Source organism: Stegostoma tigrinum, chromosome 19, assembly GCF_030684315.1.
Source record: "Stegostoma tigrinum isolate sSteTig4 chromosome 19, sSteTig4.hap1, whole genome shotgun sequence".
In the NCBI taxonomy this organism is placed as follows: Eukaryota; Metazoa; Chordata; class Chondrichthyes; order Orectolobiformes; family Stegostomatidae; genus Stegostoma; species Stegostoma tigrinum.
Window position 1 is genome coordinate 10,199,222 of NC_081372.1, and position 22,267 is coordinate 10,221,488.

Here is a 22,267-nt window from a genome sequence, read left to right on the forward strand (position 1 = left end):
AGACAGCATCCAAGGAGCAGGAAGGTCAATGTTTTGGGCTGAGACCGTTTGTCAGAACTGGGGAGGGGGAGGGGAGCCCAGAAATAAATAGAGGGAGCGGTGTGGTGCTGGGGGAAAGGTAGAAGAGATGGTGATAGGTTGGTGCAGGTAGTGTGATTGGTCCATGGGAAGAGTGGAGTGGGCAGGTGAGTCGGCAGATGGACAGGTTAGGTCACCTCAGGGAGGTGAGGGGGAGGGGAAGGACTGGACATGGGATAAGGCTGGGCATGGAGGGATTTTGAAACTGATGAAGTCAATGTTGAGGGCATTGAGGTGTGGGCTGTAAGCTCCCACTCTTCCAGTGGACATTTGGCCTCACTCTGACAGTGGAGGAGGCCAAGGAGGGACATGTCATCAGGGGAGTGGGTGCGGGAGTTAAAATGGATGGCAACCAGAGGGTCAGGTTGGATGATGCGTGCAGAGCACATGCAAACCGGTCCTCAAATCTGCATTTGGTCTCCCCGTCGTAGAGGAGACCACATCGTGAGCAATGGATACAGTAGATGAGGTTGGATGAAATGCAGTTGAATCTCTGCCGGATCTGGAAGGATTCTTTGGGACTTTGGACAGAGGTGAGAGGGGAGGTGTAGGGGCAGGGAAAGATACCAGGTGTGGTGGAGAAATTGGTGCGGAGTGTAGAGCTGAAAAGAAGTCACAAAATGAATAGTCCCTGCGGAAAACAGACAGGGGCAGGGAGGGAAATACCTTTTTGGTAGGGGGATGATGTTTTGGATTTGGAGGTTGGTGAGGTGGTACATATTGTTGGGGGCAGAGGATCTGAGGGCAGAAGTGGGGGAAATGGTGGAGATATGGTTGAGGACTCATGTAGAAGTGCTGGTGTTGGACTGGAGTGGACAAAATCAGAATTCACGCGACACCAAGTTTTAATCCAGCAGGTTTATTTGAAATCACAAGCTTTCGAAGCACTACTCCTTCATCAGGTGACCTAAATCAGGAATGTGATGGAATGCTCCTCAAGTGAAAATATAGTCAGAAATAAATATATGTAAAAAGATTCAAATGGTATGGTCAGGTAGAGAAATTCAGTGCCTTGCAGAAAGGTAACACTTTCTACAACCTCAGTATGAGCCAAAGCAATTCACAGCCAATTAATCTGCACCAGCCTTACAGCTCCCCCAATCCTGACCATTGTGCAACACCAATTTTCCATCACTCCACCATTGATAGCCATGCCTTCAGTTAACTGGGTATGAAGGTCCAGAGCTCCCTCCTTCGACCTTCCCCACTTTCAGATGCACTTTTGATATTTAAGGCACTCTTTAAAATCTACCTCTTTGACCAACGTTATGGTCAGATGTCTTAATGTATCCTCAGATGGCTCAGTGTCAGATATTATCTGATAACGCTCCTGCGAAGTGGTTGAGGTTGTCTTACCACAGTAACGGTGCTGAGAGGGTCTTTGGTTAAGACACAAGGCTATATCTGCAATCTGAGGTAGCCATTTAAAAGAAAGGCATGCTTCAAAGGGATAATAGGAACTGTAGATACTGGAGATTCCGAGATAACAAAGTGTAGAGCTCCTACAGGCTCCATCCTCGCCCCTTTAACTTGTCTGTCTCCTCTCCACCTATTTTCTCCTCTATCCATCTTAGATCCGCCTGCCCCTCTCTCCCTATTTATTTCAGAACCTTCTCCCCATCCCTCTTGTCTGATGAAGGGTCCAGGTCCGAAATGTCAGCTTTAGTGCTCCTAAGATGTTGCTTGGCTCGTTGTGTTCATCCGGCTCCATGTTTCATAGGGAGTTCTTTCTGGCCAGGATTTAACCCTCAACCAACATCACTGAAACAGATGATATGTTCACCATTTTACCCCATTGCTTTCTGTAGGAGCCTGCTGTACAGTTACTTGCCGGATTAAAATACTGATTATAAATAGTCACTTGGAAGCACAGGAAGCAAACATTGCTGACAAAATACACAGTATCAAAGATTTTCTTTGTGTATGCATCAGGATGCTTCACAAGAATACTAGTTTCAAGGGGAAAACTAACATTTATCCTGTGTGAGAGGAACACTTTGTTTGGCTGACAAGTGGAAACTCACTGATAGAGGTGTCATGATAAAAAGGTGCCGATTAATGATGATTGATAGTTAACTGCTGTTTTTGTGTATACATTTTAAATGAGGCAGACTGGGATTGGATAGGGCATTGTCCTGAGGAGACAAAAAAAAGTTAGTGAATGTCTATCGCCTATTTTGTTGAGTTCAAACAGGTGTACTGTATTTGCATGTTCTTTCTGTCTGCAATAAACAGGGTCCTGTGAATTAAGATAATTTTATGTGTTTTGACAAAATGTGCGTTGTTTCATTAATACACTATTGTATAGAAGCGATAACACTTCAAAGTTACTTTTCTGGATATAAAGTGTTTAGGAGTGTGCTCAAATTGTGAAAGGCAATATGTAAATGCAATGCATGACTTTTGTTGAATGAGGTGGAGGTGCCTGTGTTGAACTGGATGGACAAAGTCAGAAATCACACAACACCATGTAAGCTCATGTTTTCAAATAAACCTGTTGGACTATAACCTGGTGTCGTGTGATTTCTGACTTTTATTGAATGAATGTTAGTTTTGGCTTTTGTTTTTGAAATAAATTGCCAGATCATCTGTTGTATAATGGCACGGAAATTAAGATAAGGTTACAGACACAGAGGCAGAATCAATGAAGCACACCACATATGTGTGAGCACTTGTACGTCTGTGTGTAAGGAGGGAACAGTGAGCGTACTGTGCCGTCTTCCTGTCGAGTCTGTAGTTGATGTTACACAGGAAGGCAGTCCAGGCGGCACACACCTAACCAAACAATAGGCACTTGGTGTTTCTGTGAAAAATACACTCTGACGAATGATTTCAGGAGACTTCAAAGAAAAGGATCCTGCTGAGCAGTAACCACAGAAACTCATGAGGACAGACATCACACTCCTGTGTTAATCCATTCAGACCAAATGCCACTGCATGTTGAGAGATCGAATCTACACGAGAAAAAGACTTTGAAATTCCTACTGAGAGAGAGAAAAAAATAAATGGAAGGCCTTGATTTCTCTGTAAGTAACAACTCACTCCAAAGAACAGTGAGAACATTTGCCTTTCAAATTACGCCAACGTTTGTTAGATAGTGATCATGAAAAAAATAGACATCATCTCATTTATTTTTCTTTAACCTCTTTAAAATGTACCACTTTAGTAGCTTTAATGCCTGTCTTTGGGGTAGTGAGATTTCCTCCACTGCACAATGTACCCCTGATCATGGATGGCCTTTTACAACGTGTGGATTAGTGGTGTAGAGGTAATGTCACTGGATCCACAGGCTAATGCTGATACTCTGGGGCATGGGTTGAGCTTCAGAAAAAGCTTATCTTGTACAGTAATATCATTTAAGGAGGGAAATCTCACATCTTTCCCTGGTTTGGTGATTCCAGGTCAACAGTAGTGTGGTTGTCTCCTAATTACCCCTGGAATACCATTAACCAGAAATTGAATTGGACCAGCCACATAAATAGTGTTACTAAAAGGGGCAGGTCAGAAGTTTGGAATTTTGTGGTGAGTAACTGACACTTCTGACTTCCCAAAGCCTGTCCAACATCTTTCTGAGTGCAATAAGTGGGGTCCTGTGTATTAATATAAATTTGTGTTTTGACAAAATGTGCATTGTTTCATTAATACAGTATTGTATTGAAGCGATGACACTTCAAAGTTACTTTTGCTGGATGTAAAGTACTTAGCAGTGTGCTGAGATTGTGAAGGCGCTAGTCAGGAGTGTGACGGAATACTCCCCATTTGCCTGGGAGGGTACAGCTCCAACAACATTCACGAAGCTCAACCCCATCCCGGACAAAGCAGCCCCCGCTTGATTAGCATGCCAGCTGGCATCTTCCACATTCAATCCCTCCACCACTGATGCTCAGAAACAGCAATGAATAGCCTGGACAAGACGCATGGCTATAATTCATCAAATCAACACCTTCCAAACACATAATCTCTACTATCCAGATGATTAAGGGCAGGAGATGCATGAGAACACAATAAGATATAGCAGCAGGAGTAAGCCATTCAGCCCATTGAGTTTACTCAGCTATTTAATGAGATTGTGGCTGAACAGGATCCTACAAGTTTCTATCCATGTCACCACTAGCCCGACTTGGAACTATATCGCTGTTTCTCACTGTCACTGGGCCAACATTATAGAGCTCCTTCCCTAGCAGCTCTGTTGGTGTCTCAATATTCCAAGAACTACAGCAATTCAAGAAGCCAGCTCCTTCCCAAGGGTATTTAGGGATGGGCAATAAATGCTGACCGAGCAAACGGTGTCCACACCTGTGAATAAACTAAAAACAAGACAGACAGCTGGTTTAGGGTAAGATTTACAGAACTGAGGAGCTAGATGACTGAGGACATTGCCAGGCCAGTTGGGGCGAAGGAAGTTGCCGTTACACAAGGGCCTGAGGGGAGCACAGGTGAAGAGATGGATGAGAGCACTCCAGACTGGGAATTTATGACATGTGCAAGTTTATATATCTCCATTATTTTGCATAAAAAGGGAGAAAGAAGGCATGAGCTCTCGATCAATGACTTTTTAAAGCCAAAAGAGTGCCTTGTGACAAGCGTAAGCAGTTGCACGTCCAGTGAATGTACTTACTATATTCTTAAAATCAAGTCTGTTTAAGACTTGTCAGCCATTTTTCTTACATTTCAACAGTGACAGTATTTCATTGGTTGATGCGAAACAGTGCTGCATCCAGAGGTTGTGAAAGGCATGGTATAAATGTAAGTTTTCTCTTCCGTTTCGCTGTCACCAGTTTTTGTTGAACAGTTTGGTTAGGACATATTAACACCTGGATGAGAAGCTTGGGTTACCTGCCCAGAAGTTGAAATTAGGGATACCCAGTCCTTTTTCACGTCTGGATCTCACAAACAACCTTCCAGCTCATCACCTGTCTGAATGAAGTGTCCAAAGGCTTGATACAAGTTAGGATATGGATGGCATCATTATCAATCTTATGGATTCTTCCATAGAAAGTCAACCTGTTGTGAATTTCCCTAATAATGAAACAATGATGCAGTTGCCTGTTGGAAGATGTGCTCCTTCTGGAGGTCAGGAAGTTCCACTAAGGGGTGAGTTTTAAATCTGAGGCATTTTGGGATTCGGAGTGTCAGTGGTCAAATGAGTTATTGAGTCATAGAATCATACAGCATGGAAACAAACCCTTCAGTCCAACCAGTCCACACGAACCATGTTCCTAAACTAAACTAGTCCGACTTGCCTGCATTTGGCCTGTATCCCTCCAAGCCCTTCCTGTTCCTTACTTGCCCAAATGTCTGCTCCTCTGATGCTGCTTGGCCTGCTGTGTTGATCGAGTTGTGTTATCTTAGACTCCAGCATTGGCAGTTCCTTCTATCTCTTTTACGTATTGCTCTGGATGAGCTGACATTGTTTTGGAGGGTGGAAGTTGGAGACAGGTCAGGAAGGTGTCAGGTTAGTCAAGCTTGTTAGTGAGAAAGGCCCAGGTTTTCAGCAGCAGCTGGACTAAGGAAGGACAGTGTTACAGAAACTGAAGCAAGCACCTTTGTAAAATAAAAACTGAATGTGCTGGAGGAAACTCAGCAACACCGCCAGCATCTGTAGGGAGAGAATAACAGAGTTAACATTTCGAGCTCAACATTCCTTTAGAACTACAGATGTTTTTATTTGAGATTTACAGCATGTATAGTTTTGCCCTTAATTGAGCAGGTAATATTGAGGATGGAGAGGATGTAGGATTGAAAGTCATCTATGAACAGGTTGTATTCAGCTTGAGACAGCATCAGAGACAATGTTTTCAAAGATGCATTCTTCAATAATATTTATTCAGTCGTCAGATGAAGTACAATATTCTTGGTACACTGCCAATGAGCAGTAGAGTTCTAGCAATCTTGGATAGGTGTTCAAAAAGCATCAAACAATATTCTGATGCAGAGGGGCATTCTACTTAATTTGATAAAAAAGAAAGTTGCATAGAATTTGCACCGGCAAGGTTGAAAAACATCCCAAGACATTTCAGAATGAAAACTAAATGCTGAGCACTGACAAAGGCAGGGTTTTAATCTGGATTTTGAAGAATGAGAGGGAGCTGGAAAGATACAGTGTCTTAGAGGAATTCCTGACATATACAGTAGGAGGGATTACACTGCATTTGGAGGTTGTGGGAGGTTTTGTTTGAGCATTAACCTCCTGTGTGTCCCTCAGCAAATGCAGATTTGTCTACAAACATTAGCCATTTGGTGTTGGTCCATTAGTGGGGGCAGTTAGATCAGCAGGCTGGAAAGCTGGTTTACAACATACAGTGATGCCAGCAGTGTGGGTTTGATTCCCATACTGCTGCGATTACTGTAATGATTGTAATTAGGTCAGCCAGTTTTCATAGAAGATGAGTTCCTTGATTGAGGCTGTTAATCTGGCCCAATCAGGGACCTCTGGCTGGCATTTGAAAAGGGTGAGTGCCAAAGATACTCTGGTCCCTGAGTGTGAACAAGATCTGAAAAGAACAGCTGCACGTCAGCAAGGACCTGGGATGCTGCCGAGAAGAGAGACAATAAGACATAAGAGCTTAAGTAGACCATTCAGCCCATCGAGTCAGCTGTGTTATTCAATGTGACCATGGCTCATCTAATGATCCCCAACTTCTGCCTTTACCCCTAAACTTTGATTTCCTCACTGATTAAAGATCTACTTCAACCTCAAATAGATTTAATGATTCAGCCTCGACAATCCTCTAGGACAAAGAATTTCACAAAGTCACAATGTTCTGAAAGAAATTCCTCTTCATCCGTGCCTTAAATATGCAACCCCTCACTCTGAGATTATGTCCTCTGGTCATAGACTCTCCAACAGGGCCAAAACTTACATTCTACATCTACCCTGTAAGGTCCTCTCAGAATTTTCTATGTTTCAATATGGTCATCTCTCATTCTTCTAAATTTAAGTGAGTAGCGGCTCCACCTACTCAACCTCTCCTCAGAAGTCAGTGCCTCCTGGGATCAGCCTACGTTACTGGAAGCTCAATAAGAGAAGATATGTCAACTAGCCAGCATCTTTTTCTCTTGTGTTATACATAAACTGTTCTGGTCATTTGAAATTTGGCATTTGTTCTGATGAGGGCAAAACAAATAGCTTCAGTAATATATTTCTCTTTTCAACAATATTTTACAGCATAATAAAACTATGCTAACTGCACACTGGAGCATAATTGTTTTGTGGCAAATTGCTATAATTGCTGTTATAGGGGTGAATGGCCTATTCCTGTGTTTATACACTCAATACATAAAGTAAAAGGAAGTGTTTGGTGGGTGGTCCCTGAGAACAGGACTTGGTTCACGCAGGAACTTAGAACACAAGGGGAGAGGCTCACTCAGTTTTGTTAACCACTTTTAAGTATTCCGAATTATTTCGATATTATTTAGCCAGGGTTCTTCCATCAAATTGACTTCAAGTGCATTCATTCCAAAAGTTAAAGAACACGTTCAATCACGCCTTTTGCATTTAGATGTTCCATCATTCCATCCTGTAGTTTCATCTGTTGGAAATCTATACTCAGAGCACTGAAGAATGAGATGTGTTATTTTCAGGGTTGAGTGCAACAAGTACTCTTGGCACTGTTTACTTATGTGGGTGACTCTCAATATGCAGATGCGATTAGTGCTTTCTTAGTCATCAATGACTGGCCGCTATTTATAAATTTGATGCAAATTGCACAATCTCTGAGCCAGCTGGTTCTCTGCTTATAAGGGACCACTTGCAAATGAGCTCTGTTCTGCAACAGATCACACTCCCCTAGGCTGACTTTGCAGTGCAGTGCCAACAGAATTATCTTAAATGTGGGTTCTTTATGATTCAATGTTATATTGAGGTCCCCTCTGCCCTCTCAAGTGAGAGGTGTGAGAAATTTCACAGTCAGTATCCAAAAAACCGCAGGAGAACTCTCCTTAGTATGTTTATCACTCTTCAATAATCACTAAAGTAGAACGTTTGCTCACAATCAAACAGCCATTTGTGGGAACTTGCTATATACGAAATAGGAGCAGATGCGGGCCATTCAAACCCTCAAGCCTGTTCTGCCATTCAATAACATCATATGTTTGTTCTCCTGCCACATCTCTGGTCTGCTCCTCATATCCCTTGATTCGCTGAGAGACCAGAAATCTACCTCAGCCTTGCAGATACTCAACTTTAGAGGAAGTCCACAACCTCTGAGCTAGGGAATTCTTCAAAATCACCACCTTCTGATTCCTCCTCATCTCCATTCCAAAATAATTGACTCCTTACCTTGAAGTAGTGTTCTTGAATAATCCTGCAGTTTTCAACCTTCAAGTCTTTGTCTGGTCTTCTTATCCTGCTCTGAGGAAGGGTCACTGGACCCAAAACATTAACTCTGTTTTCCCTCCACCGATGCAGCCAGACCTGCTGACCTTTTCCAGCAATTTCTGCTTTTGTTTCTGATTTCCAGCATCCGCAGTTCTTGCAGTTTTTCTTTATCCAGGTCTCCTTTTGCAGGCCACTATGTCCTGCTGAGCAGTGCTTTCCAAATCCTAACTCTTCCTCACGTAAGGAAGCCTTTCCTCCAGAAATTTCGGCCTCTTTATTCAATCAACCAAATCTGTGTCACCTGGTTATCGACCCTTTGTCATTCGAAATGGTTTCTCCTCATTTGCTCTACCTAAACCTTTCATGGTTTTACACATTTCCATCAACTTCCTTCTAGTTCACTGTAGTCAGGGGGAATCTCTGTTATCCCTCAACCCTGGAACCATGTTTGTAAATCTCTTCCATAGCCTTTCCAAATCCTTCTTGTCATCACTAAATTCCAAATGGATTTGAACTCGTATTTTATAAAGGATTAGTTTAAATTCTTGGCTTTGGACTCTCTGCCCATCTCTATTTATAACATTTTTTGTTGCTTGGAACGAAGCTTCTGAATTTGGGCATGATTCTCTTTTTCCCCACAGTGTAACTGTTGAATGTTCCTACTCTCTGATGTAGATAGGCACAGCAACAGATGTTGGATGGTGTTGATAAGGAATGTGAATCCAGATGTTTCCGATTCAAATGCACGGTCCTCCTTGACTGAATGTTTTTAGTTGGTGGAAGGGGCCAACAACCCTTGGAGTGAGCAAGCCAATGGGGCAATCCGAGGCATCCCAGGGTCAATGTCTGACTCCCGACTGCCAGTGAGTGACCTTAGCAATGGATCAATCAGCCATTAACGTGTGTCCCAGAGGATTCACCAGTGAGCTTCCCGCTTATATCCCCCTGGATGCTTGACAAATCACAATATTTGCACTAATCAGTAATTGCCTTCTCACCTGCAGGTGGAACACTGAGGTGGAAGTTACTCTGGCGCCACTTCTACTCAGAAGTAAAGCCCCTGATGTGGGAGGCGCAATGAAAGAAACTTGCATTCCTGTAGCGCCTTTCACGCCACCTTCAGGACGTCTTGAAAGCGTCTTAAAGCCATGGTCAAGAACTTTTGAAGTCTGCTGTCAGTAGTACAGGTAGGGAAAGTAGATCGTTGGCAGCTCTACGTGGAGCTGCGAATAGAGGGAGGTCAGTAAGTGGCTCTGAGAGCGGGGGCGAAACCCCAACTCTGCAGCGTACAATTAGCGAGCAGCACACTGTCTAAATTAAGCTTTCAACCGCAGTGCCAACGCCAGTTTCTGCTCTCTTTTTTTCGAAAAATGCTAATATATTAGTCACCGCATCATTCAAACATTGCCTTTTAAGTTCAGGCCCTACATGTTCGCCATGGTAACAGTGTTATTTATGATGGGAGCTTCACAGGCTCCGCCTGTTTTACCCTGGACATTGCAGAGTTATGTGCCATCTTTGTGCAATGTTGCAATGTTGTCACTCAGCAGTTTTCAGCAAGTTAGCGATGGTGCAATCGCCCTGTGCCTTTGCAGAGCCAGACTGAAAACATTAATTTCTTGTTTGTCGGGCCCTCCCCTTCCTTCCATCACATCTATCACGTCTCCCTGCCATTTAGTTTTTCTATATATTGTTTTTACAGCTGTTTCTGTCTCTGGGGCGGAGTGCATTGTGATAAATCGGAAGGCTGGGTAAAAGAAATACAAAACCTTGCGTTTACATAGCACCCTTCACATTCTTGGGCCATTTCAAACACAAATGACGTACTTTCTGAGTTATACCCACTATTATGATAACAGAAACACAGCAGCCAATGTGTGCACAGCAAACTCCACAAAAAGCGATGTGATCATGATCACCAGTTTTTATTTAAAAACAAATAACCTTTTGTAGGATGTGGGCATTTGTTGGCCATTCATAATCACCCATGAACTGAGGGGCTTTTTTTTATGCATTCATGGTATTTGGGTGTCATGGTTGGGCCAGCATTCATTTCGCATTCATAGTCACACTCGAGAAAGTGGTAGTGAGCTGCCTGCTTGAGCTGCTGCAGTCCACGTGCTGTAGTAGACTTATCAGGAAGGGACTTTCAGGATTTTGACTCAGAGACATTGAAAGAACGATGATATATCTTCAAGTCAGGATGGTGAATGATTTGGAGGGGAATGTATAAGTGGAGGCATTTCCATGCGTCTGCTGCCCCTGTCCATGTGTATGGAAGTGGTCATGATTTGAGAAGGTGTTGTTTCAGGACCCTCGATGGATTTCTGCAGTGAATCTTGTAGATTGTGGAGGGAGTGAATATGGAGCCATTTGAGCCAATGCTTGGCCATGATGTGGAGGTGCCGGTGTTGGACTGGGATGGACAAGGTCAGAAGTCATACGAGACCAGGTTATAGTTCAACAGGGTGTATTTGAAATCACAAGCTTTCGGAGTGCGCTTCCCTCCATGTCACCTGATGAAGGAGCACCACTTTGAAAGCTTGTGATTTCAAGTAAACCTGTTGGACTGTAACCTGGTGTCATGTGATTTCATGCTTAGCCTAAAATAAAAATGCAAAAAAGAGACAATGAGTGGTTCATGTAATTGCTGTAGGTATGCTCTCATGGATACTTGGCAGTGACACACACAGAGAAACACCCCGCCTTACCTGGACCTTCCTTCATGTACTCCAGCTCAGGGGATGCCAGCGCTTAAAGAGGGAAATCCATTAGAGTGGTATGTTAATAAGTGACCCACTGAGGGAAGAGTCTGAGCAGAATGCACTAACCCCTCTGCCTCCTGATCCAGTTTCCTGAGTGTTGGGCATCAAGACTGGCCCAACAAATGTCAACCAGAAAATAGCAGGGGTGGTGCAGCAAGGCAACAACATGATGTCCAGTGAAAATCTTATAAACAGGCAGGATTGTCCCAGGTTTCAGTCCGAAGGTCTCCCACTTAGCTGGAGACAAGACCTTCAGTTGGTGAATGTCTCGTCTGAACTAAAAAGACAGGCAGTCACTAGTAGAGGAAGCACAGTACTACAGAGTCCCATTGTTCTGTGTTTGATTATAAGGGTATAGTAATTGATCTACGCTCGCACTATGATGCATTGGTTAACGTTGGGTGTTGACTCAGAGCAAAATAAACAGAAGCACTGAAACAACCAGAAGCTGAACATTAAAATGAGCACAGATTTTTTTTGGTGAATGCAGAGATAAATATATAAAATCTGTAATACACTAAGAAACTAGTGCCTTTGCTGCATTGTTCTGAGGACTTACAATTGTTCTGAGGAAAAATCAAATTCATCAAAAATACATTAGTCACCTCGGTAAAGAAGCCCTATCCCAGGGTGCTGAGAAATGTTGATGAAATTCTTTACTCCAATTTTCTAATGTTCAGAATGGGATTCCAGATGAGAAATCCCCATTCCAAAATCCCTCATTTCTAGAGGTCAATGTTACTTATTGAATTTCGTTCATCCTTTGAAACTCTGACAAGTGGTTTACCAAATGGCTTGTGCTGCCGTTTGTTGTTGTAACTGGGAGACTTGCTTTTTGTGTGAAAAAGGTCTCAAGAGACATTGAGCAAAATTGAGGAGGAGTGAAGAGGAAACAGAGCTGAGGTCCTAGTGGGCACGATGTAATAAAAAGACAGTACAGGTTCCAGAGGCTACTTGCTGACTACTGAGTGCAGATTGGTTCCAAAAATGCAACAGATTTTAGCTCAACGGCCCTCTGGAACCACTGCATTCCTCCAATTTCTGGCCACGCATATGCCCCAGAGGCAACTGTGTTTTAGCTGCCAATGCCCCAAGCACTGGAATTTTCTGCTTCAATTCCTCCAAGTAGCCCTTCCCACTCCTGTAAGACTCCTTAAATGTTCTGGCGTCAATTGTGATCAAGCACCATGGGATGACCGAATATCTTGAAAGTGCTGCATAAATACAAATTGTTGTTGTCATTTCAGCACCCCCGGACTGGAGAATTTTGTGCACTTGAACTGATTGTGTGTGACCTTCCCAAATGACGCAAGTTACAAGCTTGAATTCAAAACACCTCAATTTCCACTCTCACGCCGTTCTAGTTGTTTTGGTTTTGAATCACTGAATTGCAGCCCCACCTCTTTTTTTCTCTACTTGAGCAGCTCAATACCATAGAGTCATACAGCACGGAAACAGACCCTTCTGTCTAACTAGTCCACACCAAGCATGCTCCCAAACGAAACTAGTCCCACCTGCCTGCATTTGGCCTATATCCCTTGAAACCTTTCCTATTTGTGTACTTACCCAAATGGCTTTTAAATGTTGTAACTGTACCCACATTCACCACTTCCTCTGACACTTTATTCCATATACAAGCCACTCTGTGTGAAAGGGTTGCCCCTAATGTCCTTTTTAGAACTTTCTCCTCTCACCTTAAAAACACACCCCCTTGTTTTGAGCTTACCCACACTCAGTAAAACACCCTTGCTCTTCACTTATGCCGTCATGATTTTATAAACCTGTGTAAGGTCACCTCTAAACCTCCTACGGTCCAGTGAAAAAAATCCCAGCCTATCCGGCCTCTTCTTATAATTCAAACCCTCCATTCCCAGCAACATCCTGCTAAATCCTTTCTGAACCCTCTCCAGCTTAATAACATCCTTTCTGTGGCAAGATTTGATGTTCCCATTTTCTCTCAACGGGCTGATATGCCCAGTTTTCTGGTAGAATTAATACATTGGATCCTCAGAAACTGACACTCGACATCGTGTTATTTTGTATTACACCCTTTAATCACATCACAGGTTGCTAGTTATGACGTGGGATTCATCCCATGAACCAAACAGTGACTAACTGATGGCTGGCTCCAGGTAGAGTGAAAACTAAGAAATTAATAAGAGACAGAAGCTATAATCTACAGCACACCCAGTGTGTTGCCCTAGTCCTGGTTTGCACCAAGTCCTGCCAACCCATCACAGCCATGTTCTCTGACTTGCATTAGCTCCTGGGCTGCTAACTGTCCAATTTTAATATTTTCATTCATGTGTTTACAACTCTTGAGTGTTTTGCATCATCTTCCTCTTTGTAAAGCAAAGCCTGGCACAGTGGCTCAGTGGTTAGCACTGCAGACTCACAGCACCAGAGACCTGGGTTCAATTCCAACCTCAGGCGACTGCCTGTGTGGAATTTGCACATTCTCCCTGTGTCTGCGTGGGTTTCCTCCGGATGCTCCGGTTTCCTCCCACAGTCCAAAGATGTGCAGGCTAGGTGGATTGGCCATGCCAAATTGCCCGTAGTGCTCATGGGTGTGTGGGTTATAGGGGGATGGGTCTGCGTGGGATGCTTCAAGGGGCGGTGTGGACTTGCTGGGCCAAAGGGCCTGTTTCCACACTGTAGGGAATCTAATCTAAACTACCCAATACTTACCATGCTCCAAGATCTCAACAGTTCCCTTATTCTGGCGCATCCCCACATTTAACCATTGACAGCTGTGCCTCCAGCCACCTGGGTCCTGAGCCCTGGAAATCCCTCAATGTTGTGTCACCATAGTCTTACTAAAAAATAGGGCTGCTCTCTCATTAGAGAGACACACAACTGGCAGTGGTTTAACTTGAGGGCCACCACACCACAGGCAAGGAGAGTCCTCTGTGATAGCTACAGCTAGTGCAGGAATTGAACTCACACTGTCAGCATCACACTGCTCTGAAGATCAACTATCTAGCCAATTGAGCTAAACTGACCCAAGTATTGCTGAGTCTACAGCTGCTTTGATACACACTTTTCAAACCTACCTTTGCACCCTATGTTTTGATCACCTGTCACTATGTCTTTCTATGTGGGTCAGTGCCCATTTTTGGACATTTTACCATATTAAGTGACTTCTAGACCTGCTCCTGCTATGTTAATCCTGGTGTCCCCAAAAGATCTATCCCTAGAACCCCTCCATTTCTCGTCTTCGTAATGTACCTTGGCAGCATCATCCACACAAAGACATATCACCAGTTTGCGCATGTACTCGAAGCACACCAAGTTCTAACTCACCACTACCTCTCCCAACTCCTCTGCTTTTGCTAATTTAACAGACCATTTATCCAACTTCCTGTGCTGGATGAGAAGAAATTTCCTGCAATTGAATATCAAAAAGGCTGAACATGTTGGTTGTGTTGCCCACTGCAAACTCCATTCCCTCTCTAGATACGACCTGTGATTGAGTCAGTCTATTCACAATTTTGGTATTACTTTTGATCCTGAGATGAGGTTTTGACCTCATATTCATGTTGTTGCTGAGAACACTTATTTCCTACTCTGTAACATCACTCAACTTCATCTCTCTCAGCTCATCTGCTGTGAAAATCCTCACTCACATTATCATTACCTCTGGAATCAACTATTCCAACTCACTGTTTTTTTCTCCCACATTCTACGCTTCATGTCATTCATACTTGTTCCACCTGTGTCTTCATTTAGACAAAGTCATTCCTGGCACCAAGTCTAGCAACTTTGTGATTTAAAAATTCTCAGCCTTGTTTTCAAATTGATCTGTGGACTTGCTCTCTCCCTATCTCTGTAATCTCCTCCAGCCCCTCTAACAACCCTCCCTAATTCTGGCCTCTTTTACATCTTAACAACTTTACCATTGGAACCCATTCTGCCCTGCAACCTGACTTCCCTTCCTTTAAAGTATTTTGAGAACCAACCACTTTGACTAAGCTTTTCATCATCTGACCTAACCTAACCTTATGTGACTCAGTACCATACTTCTCCTGTGAAGCTCCTTTGGACTTTCCATTACCTTAAATTTGCTATATGAATATAATTTGAATGTTATTGTTAAAGGCACCAGATGAATGCAAGTTGTTGTTGCTGTTCTTCAAATTGCATCAAAAGGGTTTTTATTAATGCTTTGCAACCACTTAAACACCCGCAAGTGCCAGGCAAGTGCTCAGTGCCTCCAACAGTGCAGAACTCCTTCGGTAGAGCACAGGAGTATCAACTTAGATTTGGCACTCACATTCCTGCAAAAAGGCCTTAAGCTCACAACATACTGCATCTACATATTGCTCTATCTCATCAATACTGCACTGAGATGGCAGCCTAGATGACATGCTCAGATCTTGTGCTGGCAGTGTTGAGGACTGATAGGCAGTTGCAGAGGCAGAGGAAGGGACACAATTTTGTGACTGCCTGAATCAAAATAAGCAGCCTTTTGGGAAAGTGAAGTGAAAGCCACATAATCCCAGAGGACCATAGACTGCTTTCGCATTGGAGAGGAGTGAGCTTAACCCAGGGGTCACCACACCTCAGATGAAGGGTGAAGTTGAGAAGGGGGAGATGACCTTCATTGAAACCATATTGTTGGTGTCGCTCTGCAATGCAAACTAAGCAGCCAACTGAGCTAACCGACCCCAGGAATAGGCTGAACTGCTCTTGATGTGTTGGAGTTTGTGCAGGGTGGAGCTGAAGAGGTTGCTTAATATTCAGTCTTTCATCTCAGTGACGCACTAACAGCATTTTGTCTTATTTGTGTGTATACTGCAGAGCGCAATTCATATAGTGAATCATTAATTTATAGTACAGCCTGATTAGATTGTAAACTGTAATGATTTCTCAATAAACTGCAGGTGTAATCATTAATCTGGGCTACATGTAAACACATCAATAATGGGGGGAACATGGGCTGTCAGTGTTTACACTGCTCTTTCTTCCTAGGAACATGACACCCAAGCAGATTGTCGCTGTTCCATTGATGATCTGATGATGATTAGTGCATGTGAGACTCTACAATGGTGCATTGGAATCCAATCCTCAGAAATTGGGACTTTAAAACAATGCAAAATATTGTTGTAAATCTGAAATTAAAAGGAAAATTTTGAAAACGCAAGGAAAGTTGGCATTATTTTAGGTTAGATTCCCTACAGTGTGGAAACAGGCCCTTCGGCCAACAAGTCCACACTGCCCCTTGGAGCATCCCACCCAGACCCATCCCCCTATAAGCCACACACCCCTGAACACTATGGGCAATTTAGCATGGCCAATCCACCTAGCCTGCACATCTTTGGACGGTGGGAGGAAACTCACACAAACGTGGGGAGAATGTGCAAACTCCGCACAGGCAGTTACCTGAGGCTGGAATCGAACCCAGGTCCCTGGTGCTGTGAGACTGCAGTGCTAACCGCTGAGCCACCGTGCTGCCCTATCTGCTGCCATTATCTGTACACATTTCACATCACAATAGTGTTTCCCAACCTGTTCTTATCCCTGTTCAAGGAATGTCTCAAAGTTGAACTCCTCAACCTTATTTTCAGATCCGTCCATGACCTCGCTCCTCTTTATCACAGCAATCCCCTCCAATCGTGAAGCACCAGGAGAACTTCAGGATCAAGCAGTCTGCTTTATTGGCACCACTTTCAGCATTCACTCCTTCCACTGATGATGCGCACCCACAAGATTCCCTGCATCAACTTAGCAAGGCCTCCTTAGGCAGCACCGTGCAAACCCACAACCAATTCCATCTGGAAGGGCAAGGGGAGCAGAGACATGGGAACACTGAGTTACTCACCATCCTGACTTGGAAATATATCACTGTTCCTTCAGCATTGCTGGGTCAAAATCCTGGAACTCTCTCCCTAAAAGAACTGTGGTGTACCTGTGCCCTAAAGATTGCGGCAGTTCAAAATAGCAGCTTCTCAATGGCAGTGAGCAATGAACAACAAATTCTGGTCTGGGCACTGATGTCCACATTCCATGAATGAGTTAAATAAAAGAACTGCATGCCTTTAATTCTGATCTCTCGAGTATTTTTGATTTCAATCACTTCAGCTACCACTTGCATCCTGGTGTGGAGGTGCTGGTGTTAGATCGGGGTGGAAAATGCCGGAAGTCACAAGACACCAGGTTATAGTCCAACAGGTTTATTTGAAATCACAAGTTTTCAGAGCGCTGCTCCTTTGTCAGGTGAAGTGGAGGGGAGTATATTGTATGCTTCATCTGACGAAGGAGCTGCGCTCCGAAAGCTTGTGATTTCAAATAAACATAGAACATTACAGCACATTACAGGCCCTTCGGCCCTCGATGTTATGCCGACCTGTCATACTGATCTCAAGCCCATCTAACCTACACTCTTCCATGTACGTCCATATGCTTATCCGATGACGACTTAAATGTACCTAAAGTTGGCAAATCTACTACCGTTGCAGGCAAAGCATTCCATTCCCTTACTACTCTCCTAGTAAAGAAACTACCTCTGACATCTGTCCTATATCTTTCACCCCTCAATTTAAAGCTATAAACCTGTTGGACTCTAACTTGGTGTGGCGCAACTTCTGACTTGGGTCCTGAGCTCAGGAATTCCCACCCCAAAACCTCTACACTTTCAGGCCTGATTTCTATCCTTCTTCACGATGATCCTTCTAACCAACTTTTGACCCATCACTGATATATTGCCCTCATTCTGCCTCAAATAGTGATCCTCAGAAACACTTTCGGACAGTATTTTTTCATGTGTGATATAAATACTTGGCTTTGTGTGGTGCAGAATATTCCTTCATTTGAGATGGCGATGGTTCCTCAGACCGACAAGGGTTTGATTGGGCGCATTTGATACCTGAGGCTGAGTCTCTGAAGAATAATTTTCTGCCCGCCCACCTCCCTGTGTCTAGTGAAGCCTGTCTTTGAAACCAGGTAATTTGTATATAAATATATATTTTTCACTTCTTGCCCGCCCCCTTGATACTGTGTCGCCAATAGTTTGTGTGCGTTGTATCAAGAGGGAGGGAGGATGTTGCAATCGGTAGCGCAGTCATCGTCAGCCAGTTCAGAGTGAGAGTGAAAGCGTGAGGGCAGTGTAATAATTCGGCCAGATTACAGCAGCCTAGCATCATAGTGTATCTCTGCTCTTGGGACGCACACATCATACTCTCTCACTCATTCACCTTCAAACTAAGAGGAAACACGCAAAGAGAAACATTTTATCAGTTTCATGGAGAAAGAACAAAGATACTTCTGAGGACATCGAGAGTTTTCACGATTTCCTTCCATCACTTGGCAATTCAAGAATAAGTTACTATTTTATTTGCCTCCCAGGAATTACAAAGAATCTTTTTGTTTTGTTTGCGCTGCTCTTCTGAATCGGGACTTTACTCGGAGAGATCAGAATGTGTTGCTGGATGGTGGAGGATAAAAGTTGCTGAAACTCGCCAAGGCTCATCAGGGGCTAAGGGTCCACACGTGGGGAGTTACTGACAGGGAGAGGAGCTGGTCTCAGGACCTGAGGCTACGATTTCCCACTTCCACGGAGAGAGAGTCGTTTCAAATTCTCGGAGATTCCCGTGTTACTGGGAATTCCTCACCGAAACTACTTCGGGCGAATCCCCCACCCCCTCCACCGTTTGTTTTGTAACGAAACAAAACCTTTAGTAAGTCGCGACTGTTTTTTATACATATAATCCTATAGTAGAGAGTTTAATGTTTAAGACTGAACCTTAAACATCTGTTCTTTTAAAATCGGGATGGCTGTTTAACTATTTGTTCCGACCTCCTGCCCCCCCCCCCCGTTGAGAAATTGAAAGGGGGTGCCAGAGAAGTTATAGATGCTGAACATTTAATTTATGGCCAGTTTGTGTTAGAGAAAAGAAAATCAATATTGTTCCTTTTGTGTAAAGTTTATACAGGAGTGAATGGACACAAACCCCCCCCCCCCCCCCCCAACTTTCTGTTTCTCCTCTCCGTGCCCCGGTAACGGTTTTGATGCTTAAAGTTCTGGATTACTTTGTGTTTGAATTCTTCTAAGTTTCCTTGAGATATTCTCATTTGGAATGGCGCGTGTGGTAGCGCTGTGTAACCGCATGGACTGGCTGGAAGCTGCTGCCTTTGTGTGAGGGACGGAAACTGTACACGCTTGTATCCCTGGAAGAGTCAAGGAGTTTGTGGGAAGTTTCTGTGCCTTTTTAAGTCGGGGGGCGAGTGAATCTGGAGTAAACCGAAACCCCAACACCCCCGAAGTGTTTGAAGATCATTGGCGTCCTTTGTTGGATAGATAAGAGACAAAAGACCATGTCCTCTGCTTTTTTTCTGTTGGTGGGAAGTAGACCGCCTGGAACAAAAAGACAGAATCTGAAAGAATTGAAAAGACGATGCTAGCAAACGCTACTTCTCCCCCCCCTCTCTTTTTTTTCCCCAGTTCTGAGGGTCACTCGACCCAAAATGTTGACTCTGATTTCTCTCCGCAGATGCTGCCAGACCTGCTGAGCTTTTCCAGCAAGTTTCATGTTTTAGTTACTTCTACCCGTCAGTTACTGGGCAGTGGAGATCTCCTACACTTCCCTCCCTCTTCACAAACAGAACGGTTATTGATACTGGGAGGGGTGGTCTTGAATCTCAAAATTGAGATTTTTTTGGTAATTTTTTTCAATAGAGTGACTAAGAGGTTGGATGGAGTTTGTAATGCAGGTCAGCCGTGAGCTCTTTGAGCAGGGGGATAGGTTGGAAGGGGCCGAATAGCCTTGGCTTGTTCCACATTTAAGGAAAAGGCTGGGTTTTCCTTGGCATCTTTCCAATGTGTCCCTGACATTCTCCCCCCCCCCCCCCCCCTTCACGGAGCCCAGCAACTGTGAAAAGTTGCCCCTTATAAGTGGGATAGATGACTTTTGGGTTCTTCAATCCAACTTTAGTCTTGACTTTAAATTTCATCCTTACCATCATCCCCCAAAATATATCTCTGGGTGTGTCCATTAAACACGCCAGGCACTTTTTGAGTGAGGTCCCTTTGTTCACTGCATGCTCTTCTCAGTGTTCTGTAGTGGTTTCTGCATGACAATGCAGGGGCCTGATGGTGATCCAATTTACCTCACTCTTAACAGCAACCTGCAGCAGCTTGGGCATAACACTCCAGTGAAGTCCAATATGTCATTGTACAGTCAGGCCCTAAAAAAGAATTGATCATGAAAGGAGATACAGATGTAGAAAAATAGGAGTTGGCTGTTGCAACTGGTGACCAAAGGTTTGCTCAGAGAGCTAAGGTTTAAGGAATGTGTTCTAGAAGCGGTGTTGGGGTAGTGTGAGAAATGGGTACAGATCTCAGCGCCTAGGCGGTTAATGTTAGGGTCTCTCGGAGATTTGAACAAGATATGACTATCTATGAGAGATGTGCATAGGATAGACGGGGAGAAACTGTTCCCACTCTTGAAGGCATAAAGGTCGAAAGGACACAGGTATAAAGTAATTGCGTTTGTTTCTTTAGTCAATGTGGGGGAGGCGGGAAAGCTTTCTCATATCAACGGCCAGGGTTGGGAATGCACTGCCCCAGTGTGTGGTATGGAGACATTCCAAAGGGAAATAGACTTTATTGAAAGAACAGGTGCGAGGTTACATGGAGAAGGCTGGAGAACGGTGAGAGAAAGGCAGCAGACACAATGGGCTGAAGAGCAATCTCTTACACAGGAACAGTTCTGTGGAAGAAAATGTTCTGTGATTGTGGCAGAGCGATTGAAATCAGGGACGCTCCAGAGGCCCGAACTGGAGGAGCATAGAGATCACAGGGAGTTGTAGAATGATGTAAGTGAGAGAGAGGGAGGGGCAAAACCATTGCTCTGCAGGCACTTCCAGTGACTGTTCAGAAAAAGACAAGTCATGGTTGCCAGGTGTGTGAAATACTGAGACTCTTGATTTGTAATAGCATTTCTTCTTGCATGCTTGGAACAGTTTTGTGGTTATTAAGTGTGAATGCTGGTGTCATGTGTGTGCATGATACAGGCTGTTAGTGCCATTCACAGGTGAGGCAAGTCCCTATGTGTCTAACATTGACAGTCTGATGAGCTGGATGGTGATTGTTACTTAATTCACCTGAATGTGATTCATCGGAAGTGGCTCATTTTGTGAGGTAGTCAATAGTTAGGGATAACAGTCTGGTGTCTTGCTTTTGATCCTCGTTATTGCAGGAGGGTTGATACGGGGCTTTTTGGTGCCTGGGTTCAAGCCCCACCTGTTCCTGAGGTGTGTCATAACATTTATGAATAAGTTGGTTAGGAAAATATGCACAGGAGAGTTGATGGATGTGTGTTGTATTTGTGGCACTGGGGAGGACTAAAGGCAAGCCTCTGTGTGTGTGTGTGATGGAGGGGTTGTTCGAAGTTTCCATGTGACTCAGTGTATGCAGTTCTACAAAGTTATTTCTGTTTGTCTTACAAGCTGCATGAGCCAACAGTGTCCAGAGCACCACCTACTGTATCAGTGTGGCATTTCCACTTGATAACTTGCTTAATTGTCTGGAAATAGAAGTAAAGTCATCATGGTTTTACTTGACAATCAGGCTACTCTCTCAATCGAGAGAGATAACTGGTGGTGGTCGTCTAACCTGAGGGTCACCACACCTTGGGTGAGGTTGAGAAGGAGACACCTTCATTGTAACCTCAGACATTGGGGGGCAATGGACCCACATTGTTGGTACTGCACAGCATCACCCTTCAGCCAACTGAGCTAACCAACTCTGAGACAGCATTCTGTACTGAATTCTGGTCAGTATTGTGTTGTGGACCCTATGTCTTCTGGCATTAAGATTTTGGGTTCATTTTTACAATGAATCTTCTTGATTTGAAACTTCACACACCTTGCAAAATTGGAATTTCCAAACCAGGTGATTGTGACTGAAAGAACTTAGAAACACTGAAGCTGTTGTCCGTCATTTATAATCCCTATCAACATAAAATATGGTGTTTACACAAAAACCTCTAAGTATAACACAGGTTTAGAATACGGTCACATATGATGTTCACGTGGTTTTTCTACATTAGAAGGTGATTTGGTTGACTATTTTTGCAAAATATTAAAGGGAGCTGATAGCAAAGAG

General features: G+C 43.8%; 1 protein-coding gene across 4 annotated transcripts in view; it reads left to right on the plus strand.

The window, feature by feature from the left end:
• The first annotated feature begins 2,815 nt into the window (after positions 1 to 2,815).
• The window catches only part of trib3 (tribbles pseudokinase 3), a 29,435-nt gene continuing 9,983 nt past the window's right edge, over positions 2,816 to 22,267 (plus strand). The window contains exons 1-2 of one of the 4 annotated variants that reach the window (XM_048550328.2): positions 2,816 to 3,104; positions 9,403 to 9,585. Coding sequence is in view for 1 of the 4 variants with exons in the window: in XM_048550326.2 (XP_048406283.1) it covers positions 3,084 to 3,104 (21 nt within the window). In the remaining 3 variants the exon portion in view is untranslated. Of the gene's footprint in view, positions 3,105 to 9,402; positions 9,586 to 18,087; positions 18,106 to 18,207; positions 18,840 to 22,267 lie in introns of those variants that run through there. The other 3 variants (XM_048550326.2, XM_048550329.2, XM_048550327.2) reach the window with 3 other exon arrangements.